This window comes from Sinohyriopsis cumingii, chromosome 3 (genome assembly GCF_028554795.1).
Source record: "Sinohyriopsis cumingii isolate HCF-2022 chromosome 3, ASM2855479v2, whole genome shotgun sequence".
Classification (NCBI taxonomy): domain Eukaryota; kingdom Metazoa; phylum Mollusca; class Bivalvia; order Unionida; family Unionidae; genus Sinohyriopsis; species Sinohyriopsis cumingii.
Window position 1 is genome coordinate 66,346,559 of NC_142963.1, and position 14,755 is coordinate 66,361,313.

General features: G+C 33.2%; 1 protein-coding gene across 1 annotated transcript in view; it reads left to right on the forward strand.

Moving 5' to 3' along the window:
• LOC149803012 (uncharacterized) overlaps positions 1-11,447 on the forward strand; it is a 73,864-nt gene extending 62,417 nt beyond the window's left edge. The window contains exons 16-19 of the mRNA XM_089953873.1: positions 536-694; positions 8,646-8,804; positions 9,397-9,555; positions 11,269-11,447. Coding sequence (XP_089809999.1) covers positions 536-694; positions 8,646-8,804; positions 9,397-9,555; positions 11,269-11,447 — 656 coding nt within the window. The remainder of the gene's footprint in view (positions 1-535; positions 695-8,645; positions 8,805-9,396; positions 9,556-11,268) is intronic.
• The last annotated feature ends 3,308 nt before the right edge of the window (positions 11,448-14,755 follow it).

Here is a 14,755-nt window from a genome sequence, read left to right on the forward strand (position 1 = left end):
TTTATTTTAATGTTATTGTTTGTCTTAAAAAATATTCCATTACATGCTATTACATAATTTAATTTTGTATCCGTAATTTGGATTTTTTCCAGAAAATAGTTTGACCTTGACTGATTCATTTGTAAACACATAAAGCTGACCTAGTTCCCGACCTTAATTCAAAATTAGTAAGAGTCATGTGAATAAGTTCTTTCGGTCAACAGCTCTTGCATTTTGTAGTGGTACAAAAATTATACCTTCAATCGGCAATGTATATGGGAGTGCGCCTGACCGAAAATTGATTGTTCCCATCTAAATTTAAAGATGAACATTATTGATGTAATATCTTTCAAGTTCATCTTCATGGTGATTTGGATCGACGTATCAATGAAGACCCCCTCTCTCTGTCTCTGATAAAAAAGTATATCCACTTCAATGCCTGTGTTATTAAAGGTGTTAAATATATTGCATTTGTTTGCTTTTTGTTTTGTTCCACAGTGGTATGAACATACTTTATCTAAAGTCTAACTAAACTGATCTGGTGATTCCTTCGCAGGTATTTGCTCAGCGGGATTTTTCATCAACACCCTGGGGAATTGCCAGGCCTGTTCAATAGGAACGTACCAGCCATCCTCTGGTCAGTCTTCTTGTATTTCATGCCCGAGTGGTACAACCACGCTACAGACTGGTTCCACTTCCTCTTCACAGTGTGTTGGTAAGACACTATTGTACTTGTGATCACAATATCTCTTACGCATTCAATTGCATTAAATATTTTATGAAATATTTTAGTAACAAGTTAAGTAGATTGTTTTGATTTTTAAATTCCTCTGTAAAAAAGACATATTTTCTTCTAAGCATCTCACATACAACTGATTATTGTATTTGAACTACTCCTTTTTTATATTCTTTCGTTTTGGATTAGTGGCTAAGGATTATTAATTTATTTTATCAAGTGCGTAGTAAAATTTCCACATGGTTAAATGATATGGTTAGATGAAACCATACTATACTATTAGGGAAATTAAAAAGATACTGCTGCATTTGTTAAATAATTCACCCATCCCTATCATCAAATGTGTACCGTTATTAAAACCTAATCTGTCCGAATGAGGTTACCAAATTCAGCCCCCCCCCCCCTCGCCACAAGTATATGTTGACAGGAAGATTCACTGCTGTGTAACTTTCATTTGAAGCGAGTCGACAAAAAAAATTAAAATAAAAGTCGTTATTAAAGTTTACTATGAGGGTGACCTTAATTTATTTTATATCAATACGTGTATAGAGTTGATTCATTTAACCTTGATAATATTTTTAGCTTGATTGCCGAGATAAAAAAAACTTCTTGATATTTAAAATTTTAAAATAGATTTACTACAGCAAATAAAGCAAAATCGATCAAAACAAACAGGGATTCGTCGTAAGATAGGAACTGGAAACTTTACTCATATAGAACATGCTGTAAAAGAATTTGCCAAACACTTAAGTGGAAAAGAGAATATTATATTCTTGATGAAAATGAATTTGTCAAGCTTCTTTCTTGAAATAGGTGGAAGGTAAGTCGATGTCCTAACATAAAATGGTTTCAAACTAAGATGTTTGCGCATCATTTCCAAAGCAATACATTATATAAATTACAATCAATGCCAGATAATCTGTGCTGTTTTTGTAAAATGTCAGTGAAAGCTTTATTCTATGAATTTGTGCTTGCTGGAGGAATGGGGGTAAAGCAAGTTTAAACGTGATTAAGTTTATGGAGTGCATAACGAGCATAGGGGTGAAGATTGGGCAGACGATTCTTAGTTTCACTGATATAAATACGTGTAAGGATTCTGGCAATTGAATCTGGATTGCATTTATAACTCTTTTAAACCGATACAAGATACTTCAAGATATTTAAAATTGTAAAATAGATTTGCAACAGAAAACAAAGAAAAATCCATCAAAAACAAACAGGGATTCCTCATAATATAGGAACTGGAAACTTTAGTGTAATATATCGGGCTGAAAAGCCATCTGCAAAACACATATGTGGAAAAGAGAATATCAAACTCTTGACGAAATGAATTCATTATCAAGCTCATTTCCTGAAATAGTTAAGAGACAACAAGCTGTCCTAATGGTTTCTAACTAAAATGTTTGCGCAGAATTTCCAAAGCGATGAGTTATTTGAATCAAATTTCAGAAATGCCAAATACTTTCTGCTGTTTTTGTAAAACCTCGGTTCAAGGTTTGTTCTATCAATTTGTGCTTGGAGTGGAGGAATGGGATTGGAACACTTTTAATCCTGGTTAACGTTAAGGAGTAGATAACGAGTATAATTTACATGCACTTGGCTGAAAAGGAATTTTGGGATTCTTGTTACAAGCATGCAATAAACTTGTTTTATCACTTATTTGAAGAAAATGTGACAGAAATTATGCTACAAACGCATGTATTTCCAACCTGATTTTGTATTTGCTGTTTAGCCAGGTTTTAAACTTGCATTTTACAGTTTATTGTTAAATGCATATGCTCGAAAAGACAATGTGCCCTGTATCATTTATTTCAGATAATCTTAACGCCTGCTGGTTATGCTTGGAAATGATATTGCTTTCCTTGTGTACACTGTATGCGTGATGTGTCACATATCCTTCACTTTCGCCCTTTCGTTTTCTTCCGATCCTTAATAACACTGGAGAAAAGTTTGTATAATTCTTTTGGAAATAAGAGAATCCATGTACATAAGATCTAATGCTGTATAATAATAATAATAATAATAATAATAATAATAATAATAATAATAATTATTATTATTATTATTATTATTATTATTATCTGTTTTACTGGTTCTCACATGATAAAAATATCATATCAAAAGATGTCATAGATGGGCAAAAATTAAATGGGTATCTAAGCAGTAAATATTGTCTTCATGTCCACTGGGCAAAGAAGAAATCCATCATTTTACTATTTTATTAGAATTTGCTGCTGATGATGAAGAAAACAGTTATATTTTAAAATGCACTGCCAATCATTGCCTTTGTTCAATGATATAAATCAACTGTTACAAATCTTTGACCTTAAACTAAGTGACAAATAAAAAGGATAAGCAAGAAATTTTGTGAAATTAAAAAAAAAAGTTATTTCCGAAGAAAGCAAAGTGATAACATACAGATTTTTGAATTAAATCTCAAATAGTTCTTAAAGCTATATCATAAGTTGAATGAATTCCAGGGGTGGTCACACAAAAAATCCAATCTAGAATGTGCCGATGTACCAGCATACTTAATTTATCAAAATGATTTAATCTAAAATATCCTTGAATGAATTTACAATAATACCAAAATAGTGATTTACAATAATACCAAAATAGTGATTTGATTCATATGTATCAATTAGCCCTTTGTAATTCTAATGAATAATTTAAATACGTAAATCCTCCCAAATTATGACTGGACAAACTAAAAGATTGATTTCATTAGGCAAATGTTAAAATCAGAATGATTAAATCTTTTTATCACAGCTTTATATAAAAGTCTAAGAGACAATCAGAGGACTAGGATGAGAGTCCAAAAATCATATCCAGAACATTCTAAGTTATAAACAAGGTAAGGTCTTTTGCGTAAATGTCTGCAAAGAACACGACAAACATCTAGTAGACCATATAACTGGAAAACCAATGTCCTGAACTATGAACCAAAACAAAAACATGCTTACAAATATCATCTTAAGGTTTAGTCTACAATCGTGGACAAAAGTTAGCTATGTTACTGACAAAGTGATCATTAGAAACACCAACCATGACAAAAATTAAAAACACAATATCGATTTAAACAACATCACAAAGTCTTTCTCGAAAAGAATCCAAAACTTGCATCCTGTAAATAAAATGTGACATGTTGAATGTTGAATTATGGTAAATTTGTTTCATTTTGCTTTTGAATAATTATTGGCTATTATATGGCAAAAAGATTACTATAGTAACTTTGATAATTGAACGTCGCAAAACCCATATTACTTATCGCCCCAGTGTAAAAGCAAATGTTAAATGTAAGTCAAAGATATTTTTAAACTGTCTCTGCAAAAATCTTCCCTGGGTCACAGTGATAACAGCCAAAATCAATATTCCTTTTGCGTGTAAAAATTTAATAGACAAGATAATACATGAATTGGGCGTGAAAATAATGCAAATGATGGCGTTCACCGTTATATAACCGATTTGAACATATTCAACATTAAGTAATTCATTATGTTTGACAAACATCATACACACACAGACACACACACACATATTTATTTATTTATTGATTTATTTATTTATGTATTTATGTATTTATTTATTAGAAGCCATACTCCAGAGTGCACCAGTTTTGGCTCCAAATTTCCATCAACCATTTAAAATGTATGTTGATGCAAGTAACGTAAGGACGGTGGAATATTAATTCAGGAAGATAAAGACGGCGTGGATCATCCAGTGTGCTATTTCCCAAAAACGTTTTAACAAGTACCAGATGAATTATTCTACATTCGAAAAGGAGTGTTTGGTCTTAATTTTGGCTTTACAATACTTTGAATTGTATTTTAATTCTGCTCATTCTTTTATTACAATAATCAAAGAATGAACATATTTAAAATACAGTTCAGAGTATTGTAAAGCCATAATTCAGTTATCACAACCACCTTACTTTCATCAGCAAATTAAAAAATAAAAACCAGAGGTTGTTCATATAGAGTTTGATGTTGCAAGAATACAACATCGATATTCGGCTCATCAAGGGAAAATAACAATTAATTGCAGATGCACTTTCACGTGAATAAGAATGATACAGTGCTTTATTTTGTATGCAATTTGTGCATTCATTATACCTCTTCCTGTGTACTTTGATCACTTGTGTATCTGATTAATATGGAAACCTCATTATGATGGGGTTGGGTGTTTTGTATATCTATATTTTTTTTTGTAACTCCAGGTACATGATTTTATTTTATTGTCGTAATTTGTATTCATGGTTGTAAACTGTAAATATTTTTTTGGGTTATAAATCTGTGTACCTGACCTGGATCTTTTAAGAATGCCCATTGGATAGGATCTATAAGTCGATTTTGACGTATTTGTTGATAATTATTAATAATAATCTTAACAATTATGCACAAAATGGCGCCTATGGCGTAATTTTTCAGTGACTGATGGGGTTTTGAAGGTTCGAAAATAGTTATGTGATTTCTCATTGTTTACGATAGGTCATGTAAATAGGCCCAATTCGACGCAAAACTAGTATGCATGCTGTCCCGTGGGGTATATTACGAGTTACACGCACAATATGCGGTTTATATGAGCAGAAAAGTAAGCATTCAGATTCATTCCGATTTTTTGTGTCATTCACACTTTTTGTGTTCCTGTTGTAAGTCTGTAAAGTTGTCTCACGTTGTACCCATATATTATTCGAGAGGAAAATAATTTGTTTGGGCTGCTCAGTAGAAATAAAAAGTGCTCATTATTTGGACTACAATATTATTCTGGGACTGTTTTACATTATTCGAAGGAATTCTGAACAACACCATCTTGATAACGTCACGGTGCTTGCAAGGACTATTACATTTCAGGTATTGACATTTATAATGAACATTTAATTCATTTAGGACTTTTATAGACCTCTATCAGGACAAGTTTGGATTCACTTCATAGTACTGTAAATTTCGTCTCACAATTTTATTTATGACTTTGAAAATACACAATTAAGTTGTTTGTTCGGCTTATAACACTTGTTGGCTTTGGTTCTTCTGTTAAGTATGTGACCATTCAGTGGTTCAGTGGTATAAGAATATTGGTGGCTGGTCAGGGTTACGATTTCAGAGAATTGCACTTGTTTAGAAATTTAAATTCGTTTTATTTTTGAATTATCTTAATCACTAATCTTTTTTATTTTACGTTGTGAAATCAATGAGCTTTCACAAGGCCAGCTAAGTTGGAGAACTTTATTTTAAATCCTATCCAGGAACGATGAAAGTCCGTTAAAAGGAGAAAAAGCAACAAAATGAAGATGCAGCATAGTTCAAGGTCATTGTCATGTATTGGAATCAATACTTTTGTGGATGAAACAAACCCCAGTCTGATTCTATATGTAAAATGATGAACCATTCATGTCGAAGGGTTTGATTTACTTATTGATGATTCGACTAATCGTATCTCTATTAAAATATATAGGGACGCGGGACCTTCTCAGCCTGTTATTACCAGGTACTTCGCCTTTGTCTGATAAGTCTTCTTCTGCTGAAAGTGCTCTTGTTCAGGTCGGAGGATCGAATTGAAAATGAAATTCCTTATTTACACCCTGGTTGCGCAGTTACTAGAGCTATGGCAAAAAGAGCTCTCGAGAATGAAGCTGATCAGGGAACTACTCCTTTGGTTGACACGTGTATTGGTTAGGCTTTTGATGAGGTCATTTTTGCTTCTGTTATTGAACAATATAAATGTATTGATCATTGTGATCCTCTCTTTACCACTCATTTTCTTATGCCTAATAAGGGTTATAAACAACAATCGCTTGGCGTCGTACAGGAAAAAGATCATGAGATCTCCTGTTTTGTTTCAGATGAATATTAGCGAAGTTAACTCCATCTTTGTACCTAGTCATATAGACAAGAAATTGTAGGTATAGTCCATAAAACGCATACGGCTGGTGATTCGGAAGCCGTGAAGACTTACCACATCACATCATTTTCATTTGCCGGATATTAAAAGTGATATTTCAAATATTGTAGATCTTGGTGTATTTGTAAATTGGCCAGTTTTAGTCCTTTTGCACTACCTTTGGATATGGTGTCCATCGACCATTGGAAATGTTAAAAGAAAAACCTTGTTTTAATAGAGGATTCTGACATTAATCTCTAGGATTATATCTTTGACTGTGAAATGCCAATATAAAATCTTCTGTCCACTCACTCAAAACTGACACTGAGGCAGGTTAAAACTACAAAGGTAAGATCTTTTCAACCTGGTGATATAAAGTTCTATCTCTCTTACCTATATTTCAAAATCCCCTTCAAGTCAGATATTACGATCCATAAAAAGTTGAAAAGAAAGTGATTTGAATTATATCAACACTTCTGGGAGGCGGAAACAGAAATAACTACGCCGAAAGTTATATAAGTATTTTGCAGGAGTATGTTGATAGTGATAGCTCTGTAAATTATTCAATAAATTTAGTTTTTCATGTCCCAAAGAATGGCGATTTAAATGATGTCGTACAACCAGAATGTAATGATTTTGGCTCAACTAGTCTTCAGATTTCTGAAATATTTTTATAATCTGAACAATAAGGCTACACATCTACAGCATCAGGAAAAAGAATTAGTTAAAGCAGCTAATATGTGAATATGAGCACTTGTTCCCAGATGTTCCAACTCAATCAAAATCTGCCATGATGTTGAAAATGTAGATTCCAAAACTGTAAAACAGCACCCTTACAGGATGAATCATATCAAGCAGGAATGTTTGAAGAAGGAAGTTTAATTATTTTAGAGAAATTTTATTGAAGCAAGAAAAAGTAATCAGTGTTCGCATGTATTCTCGTCCCGAAACCAGATAATTCTTTCTCAATGTGCACAGACTACAGAAAAGTGAACAGTGTCACCAAAACAGACTCTTTTCTATTACCGAGGATTGATGAAAGTATTGACAGGATTGGAAATGCAAAATATCTCACAAAGTTTGACCTGTCAAAAGGATTCTGGCAGATTCCACATAGGGATAGTGCGTTAGAAATTTCGGCTTTTGCAACTCCAGATGGACTCTATCAATACAAAGTAATGCCATCTGGTATGAATAATTATCCCTCTACATTACAGCGCTGAATGAACATGTAACATCTGGTATAGATGCATACATTGACAACGTTATTATTTAGTGTGTTCCCTGCAAGGATCACCTGGAAACAGTCCAAAAATTCTTCGTTCGCTTGTGTGAGGCAAATTTGACAGTTAGTCTAAGGAAAAGTGAATTTTGCCAAGCCCGTGTCATTTTTTTGTGGACATATTGTGCTACATGGTCAAGTTAAGCCTGTGCAAACTAAGGTTAAAGCTGTCTCTGAATTCCTTGTGCCTGTCAGTAAGAGGCAACAGATGCGACTTTTGGCGATGGTCGGATGTTATCGGACATTTTGCTCAAATTCTCCATAATTGCTGAGCCGATGACAAATTAATTATATAAGAAGACCAAGTTTTATTGACATATGTCAGAAGGCGTTTGATAAATTAAAAGCAATGCTTTTGTTTGCACAAGTTCTCTTAGATCCGGATTTCAATCAAGCAGCTAAAGTGTCTATTGATGCAAATGATGTAGGGGTGTTGGTGTATTAATTCAGGAAGATAAAGATGGTGTTGATCATCCAGTGTGCTTTTTCTCAAAAAGTTAAATAAGTGCTAGATAAATTATTTCAATATCGAGATGGTGTGTTTGGTCCTAATTTTGGATTTACAACACTTTGATATATATATATATATATATATATATATATATATATATATATATATATATATATATATATATATATATATATATATATATGCATGTATCGTTGAAAGTGTTGCAGTGTATTGTCAAGAAATTAAACGGAATACTTTTAAGCAAAGACCACAAGTTTATTGGTTCTAAAATTTAGTCTTGTTATTTTATTCATTTATAGCTGTTTGCTCAGCGGGCTCTTTCTTCAACCCTCTGGGATTCTGCCAGGTCTGTGCTTTAGGAACTTATCAGCCGTCCTCCGGAGAATCGTCTTGCATTTCATGCCAGTCTGGTACCACCACACTTCAGACTGGATCCACTTCCTCTGTTCAGTGTGTCGGTAAGAAAATTCTGCCCTAGAATACAATAATTGTTACTATTTTCAAACTCGATTAAATGATTATTTTACAAAGCGTAGCGATGTTGCTTTATATTATAATACATCGATAACATGGAAATGTTTTTTTTTACAAAATATCTTTGAGTCAACCGATCAATGAAATTTAAATGCTCTTTTATTTCACTCTTGTCTGGAATATACTTTCACAAAAGTATGTATGAATAGCATTCAAAAGTATATAAGTCTTCTGAGGCGAATATATCATTCTTTATCAGTATGCAAAATAAAATTGACTCCACCATGACGACTAGGTTTTATAATAAATCAGTTGTCGATACTTGAAACTGATAAAATGGAGGTGATAATAATACAGTCTGTCAAATACATTCAGGTATTGTAATAAATACAATTAAATCCGGTTTGAATAAAAAGTATTTGGTACATGGATTCTATTGGTAATTCACTAAAAGAAATACAACAATAAAATATGTGGGAATTTGAACTAGGACTTCAACACATCTTTCTATACAAATGATTTTAAAATGATATGATTACAAGAGAGATTTTCAATCTGCACATTTTCTCAATCCAGCTGTATGTAGCTCTGGTTTCTTCCGGACTACGAGTGGTACTTGTCAAGCTTGTCCAGTTGGTACCTACCAGCCGAGTACTGAGCAGTCATCATGTGTTTCGTGTCCCTCTGGAACCACAACGAACCAAGTAGCATCCACGTCTCAAGCACAATGTGTTTGTGAGTAAAAAAAGATCCTAAATAAACATATCGCCAAATTAAACCATTTTGTTTTCAGCTCTGCACGATCTGGTACAGCAAGGAATTTCTTTTCTCTTCATATGTATGTTCTTTTGCCAGCACCCTAACATGTGTGCTGGTGAGTTTCTAAATTTGCTGTTTTCTAAACTGACAAATGATGTGTACTCCAACCACTTTCAATTTTTTTATCCTCTTTTTATGTAAAATTTGGAGTATTTGTCACAAACATCATGGAGAATGTGAATATCTTTGCCATTTTTACAAATTGTTTTATTTAATTTTATTACATTATCATTGGGATATATGGTTCTTTGCTGTGGGATTTGGATTGTTTCGGATTGAAAGAAAAAGGTTAACCAGAAGAACCATTTTTGTCTTCATAACCGTTCGAAAGTGGTATGCTGCATTAGTTTTTTTGCGTATCTGCTCATTTCCAGCCATTATCCTTGTTAGAAAACATTAGTTTATTTGCGATTTGGAGTCGATAAACTTGCTACCACTTGTCATTTTTGCCGAAACGTTAGTCTCACAAATATAACAGAAGTGTTCATTCTTCTGGAATAACATAAGTATGCTAGTTCATTTGCTGGCATTTATTATTGGTCACTTTTTGGGTCAGTATTGTACCGTATCTTTTTATCTATGTCTTCTCTTTTCCAAAACTGTTCAGTACCAAACATTTATTCAGCATTATTCATTATATCATGTTCAGACGAGATCTGAATGACTATTTTCTTTTTTACTAGATTTGCTTCATTCCTGATATTTTAGAGATTATTTGCTGGCGAATATTAGAGTAATTTTATAGATATAAAAATAAGGCATTTTGATATGAAAGCCTTTCAACATTCTGCATTCGCCATCCAATATGACAGGTCTTAGTAAAATATGTAAAGATGTAAACGACTTCTCTTTAACCAAAAACGCTCAAGAACTTAAACTATGCTGCCTGACACATCATAAACAAAAGACTTTTCATTTTTATGTTCAAATTTATCTTTACAGTCACTCCAATGTGGGTAATATACAGCAAATACGAGTTTCACATTCTCAAAATTTAAAGAAACGTTAGTTGTTTTGATTTAATGCTGTTTCTACGCTCAAGATAGGCTATACATGGCGGTCAGTATATTTGGCAGAGGAAGAACTCGGGGAAAACCCTGGTAAAAACCACCGGCCCAAGGGAAGTCAGTGACATTTTCTCACACACCCACACTTTCCGAGCACGAGACTGAAGTGAAATGGATGTAATCGGTACATTTGAGTGCTTTAGACCACTCTACTACCCTGGGACCCCAAGAAATGTTAGGAAAAGCACATGCAAACCTAAATGTCCTGGTCAATTGTTCTTGTGTCTGGTAATTAGTTAGATATATATCTTTGTTACACAAACTTCACTTGATCGCAATCACAAAGTTACTATATCTATGTAATGAACATTTGAGTGTAACTAGCTCTATCGTAGGGGTTATAGTGATTGAGATTTACATATCTGTGAACCTCACTCTCACTCTCTCAACGCCCGTACAAAACAAACAATCCTATATACATAGCCACACCAGGATCCACCACATGAATGCAAATATTCTGGAAAGTGTTGTAGTTACTTCATTTGTTGACTTTTTGTTTTATTATAGGAATAGTATATTTCATCTCAAATCTCGGGAAACTGACAATTGTATTCATTTGTAGCTGTGTGCTCAACTGGATTCTTCCTCAACACACTGGGCAATTGTCAGACCTGTCCTATTGGAACTTACCAGCCGTTCTCGGGACAGACTTCTTGTATTTCGTGTTCGACTGGTACAATTACACTTCAGACTGGCTCCACTTCCTCTACACAGTGTGTTGGTAAGGATTTTATTCCCTAGATCGCAATATCATTTCCATAATGGACTGTATTAAATAATTCATTCGCAAAGTTTTGCAAAATTCGTTCGGTTTTGAATGCAACGAAACATCTATTAAACGAAGCACCTATTCACAGAACGTTTCACTATTAAACCGAGTAAAGATTTTGAAATGCTTCCTATTCTTACCTTTCAAATGGTGTTATGCTTTAAAAATTAATATAAATATTATTATTTTCCTCAAATATGTGTCCATCAGAAGTTACAAAAAATGTTCCCCATGGTTAAAGGTATTGTTATATTAAAGTTAGGAAATTGAAGGAGAATAAAACGTCCTTCTGCGATGGTCAAGAAAGATAATTGAATCAAATAACTGTCCTGTTGAAAAATATTAATTTATTGCATAGTATCACAAGTTTATCCTGCGACACATAATCATTCAATGCATAGAGAATTAGATTCTCCCTCATATACGTTTTATTAGTGTCCTATGAGAGGCTAATCTAAAATAAAAATTAATTAATAATGCTCATTAAATGATTGCGTTTAATGTTCGATGTAATTCTATCTGTATATTCAGTTTCTGTAACCTAAAATCGTAAGTGTAATACTTCTGATTGAAAGACAGAAAAACAATAATGAACTGTATTTTCATGAAATGACAATCATTGTCTTTCTTTTGGAGAATAAGTTTTTTTTAAAGGATTAATGAATAGTGAAATTGTGAAAATTATATTTTTTTTGAGAATGAATTTAATAAGTTCCGTTCTTCCTCTTGCAATGTAACGTGAGGTCCAAATTTATATCGTTTGAAAATAATATGCCTTAAGATAATTTGCTCACGACTGATATATGGAGATGAAATTAGAAAAAATTATATATGTATGCGCTCATACAAAAAAAATCTATAGAAAATATACTATTTTTTGTGGTGCGACCAAAACATAATTAATCTAGACCAACGTTACATAGAGGATAAAGAGGGATTGCAAGCAGAGGAAGGATTTACTGTGCAAAAGATAAGATTTGTTCTAGATATAAAAGAGAGAGAGAGAGAGAGAGAGCTGATATGTTTAGCTTACTTCAAATTATATATGCTGAAATGTATCTTTAATGTTGACTCTCCAGTTATGTGGAGGGGCCCCGAGTGGCCGATTGGTCTAAAGCGCTCTCCGTTACGGATCACTGCCATCTCACCTCTGCCTGCGTGGGTTCGAGTCTTGGATTCGGCTAATGTGGGTATATGAGAAAGCTTGCCAGTAGCTTCTCGTGGGTCGGGTTCTTCCTCCACCATTAATTCTGGCCGCCATGTATAGCCTATCGTGTGCTGAAAAATGGCGTTAAACCCTACAACAACAACAACAACCAGTTATGTGGCATTGTAAGAAGGAACTTAAATTTTGTTTTGAATCAGAAAAAAGTGTTCTTCATATGTACATTACCTATCGTTATAGAGTGCTTATATTTATTTTTATTCTACTCACATGAATAAATAAATATATAAATAAATAAAACTCCACACATTTAGTTCACGCAAATTATTAATGAGAATTTTACATGAATACATGTAGCCTGTCCATCTCCTAAATACTTCAAATAAATATAATTAGAAGAAAAGTTCAGTCTTCTTTAATATTTTAATCATTCTGATGTGCTTTCAATTATTTTGATGACATTATGGCAATTTATGAAATTTTGAAGAAAAACAATTTAGTTCATTATATTCCACTACTGATCCATTAAATTATATATCTCGGAATTGTTTCCCCAATTTTGTAATATTATACAATACAAGTGATTTAAAATTTGATGATGGTAAAATAGCAATTAAAATGTTAATTTTTTTTTTTTAATACAGCAATATGCAATTCTGGTTTCTTCCGGAATACGAATGGTAATTGCCAATCTTGCCCTCTTGGTACCTACCAACCAAGTACAGAGCAGACCTCCTGTATCTCGTGTCCGAGTGGAACCACGACCAACCAAGTTGCATCCACATCTCAGACACAGTGTGTTGGTGAGTAAATACATGCACGAGTTGAATGATAAACCTAGCAGATTGACAAATCAGACCTATTTCTTCTCTTGTTTACCAAAGAGATGGTTTTCTACCTCTTTTTCTGTTTTGCTGTTCTATGTACAGAGTGTTGTTGATTTACAAAATGTAAATGCCTTTCTTATCAAAGGAATGTTTATGTTATACATTCTTGATATTGTATACTACCTTAATGTGTTATTAAAAGTTTTGAGTTATGTTACTCATCGCAGAATTTAGGGTAAAAGTGGACTTTATATTTTTTCTATCTTTTATATAAAGTCCATACCTTCATAAGGTTTTGTTTATCTGTACTTGATATATTCTCAAAAGTTGTGTGTATTTCGCTGTAGGAGTAGCTATTTTGTGATGCATTAAAGATTTGACACAGTTGTTTCTTTTTTCCTGTACTAACGCTTCTGTTAGCGGGTACTTCCTTTCTTAACAATTGGTAACAGGTCAATATGGTCTCAATTAAACAATTGTTCTTTGAATATCTGTTCGGTAGTGCTCAGTGAAACCTGCCACCTCCTTCGCAATAACTTCCTGTTCTCAGAGGTTCAGCCTGTTCAGGAGCATTTACAACATTGCATTCCTGCAATGGCTTTTCTCGCCGATGGTTTAAGTGCAGTTTGAAGTTACGATTCCTTGGCAGTGTTGTGGCTAAGGGAATGAGTCCAAGCTTTTGATCATTTCCCTGTTTTGCATATTTGAGTTAGCAATTACTCATCGAATTGCCAGCTGATATGATGGATTATTAGTTGTGTTTTGCCTGGCTTAAATGACTTAAGCATAGCTTCAACCTCTCCAAATGTGACGGCAGAGTTCTCATGTATCATGAATGATGACTCCATCATCTTGAGGTATTATTGTTTGTTTAATGACAATATCTTACAACTTGAATTTCATCCATGCCTTCACTTTTCCAAAAACTGTTAAGTACCAGGATATTATTTACGTCAAAGCGAAGGCTGTTTTTTCTTGTTGATTTTTTCCTTGAACGTCTTAGAGATGATTTGGTTTTCAATATTAGAGTAATTTTGAAACGTGGAAAACAACGATCCTGTCAATAAAAACTTTCCAATTTCTGCATATGATTTAGATTCACGATTTAATGTCACTATTGTTAGTACAGGATTCTGTGCAAAATATTCATAAGAATTTAAATGAAATGGAGTAAAATCGTAAAAGAGTAACAGCTTTTATTTTTTGCTTTTACAAATTATTTCTACATTCAAATCCAATGCGTCTAAATATACAGCAATAGACAAATTTCATAAGAAAGCGTTTCATA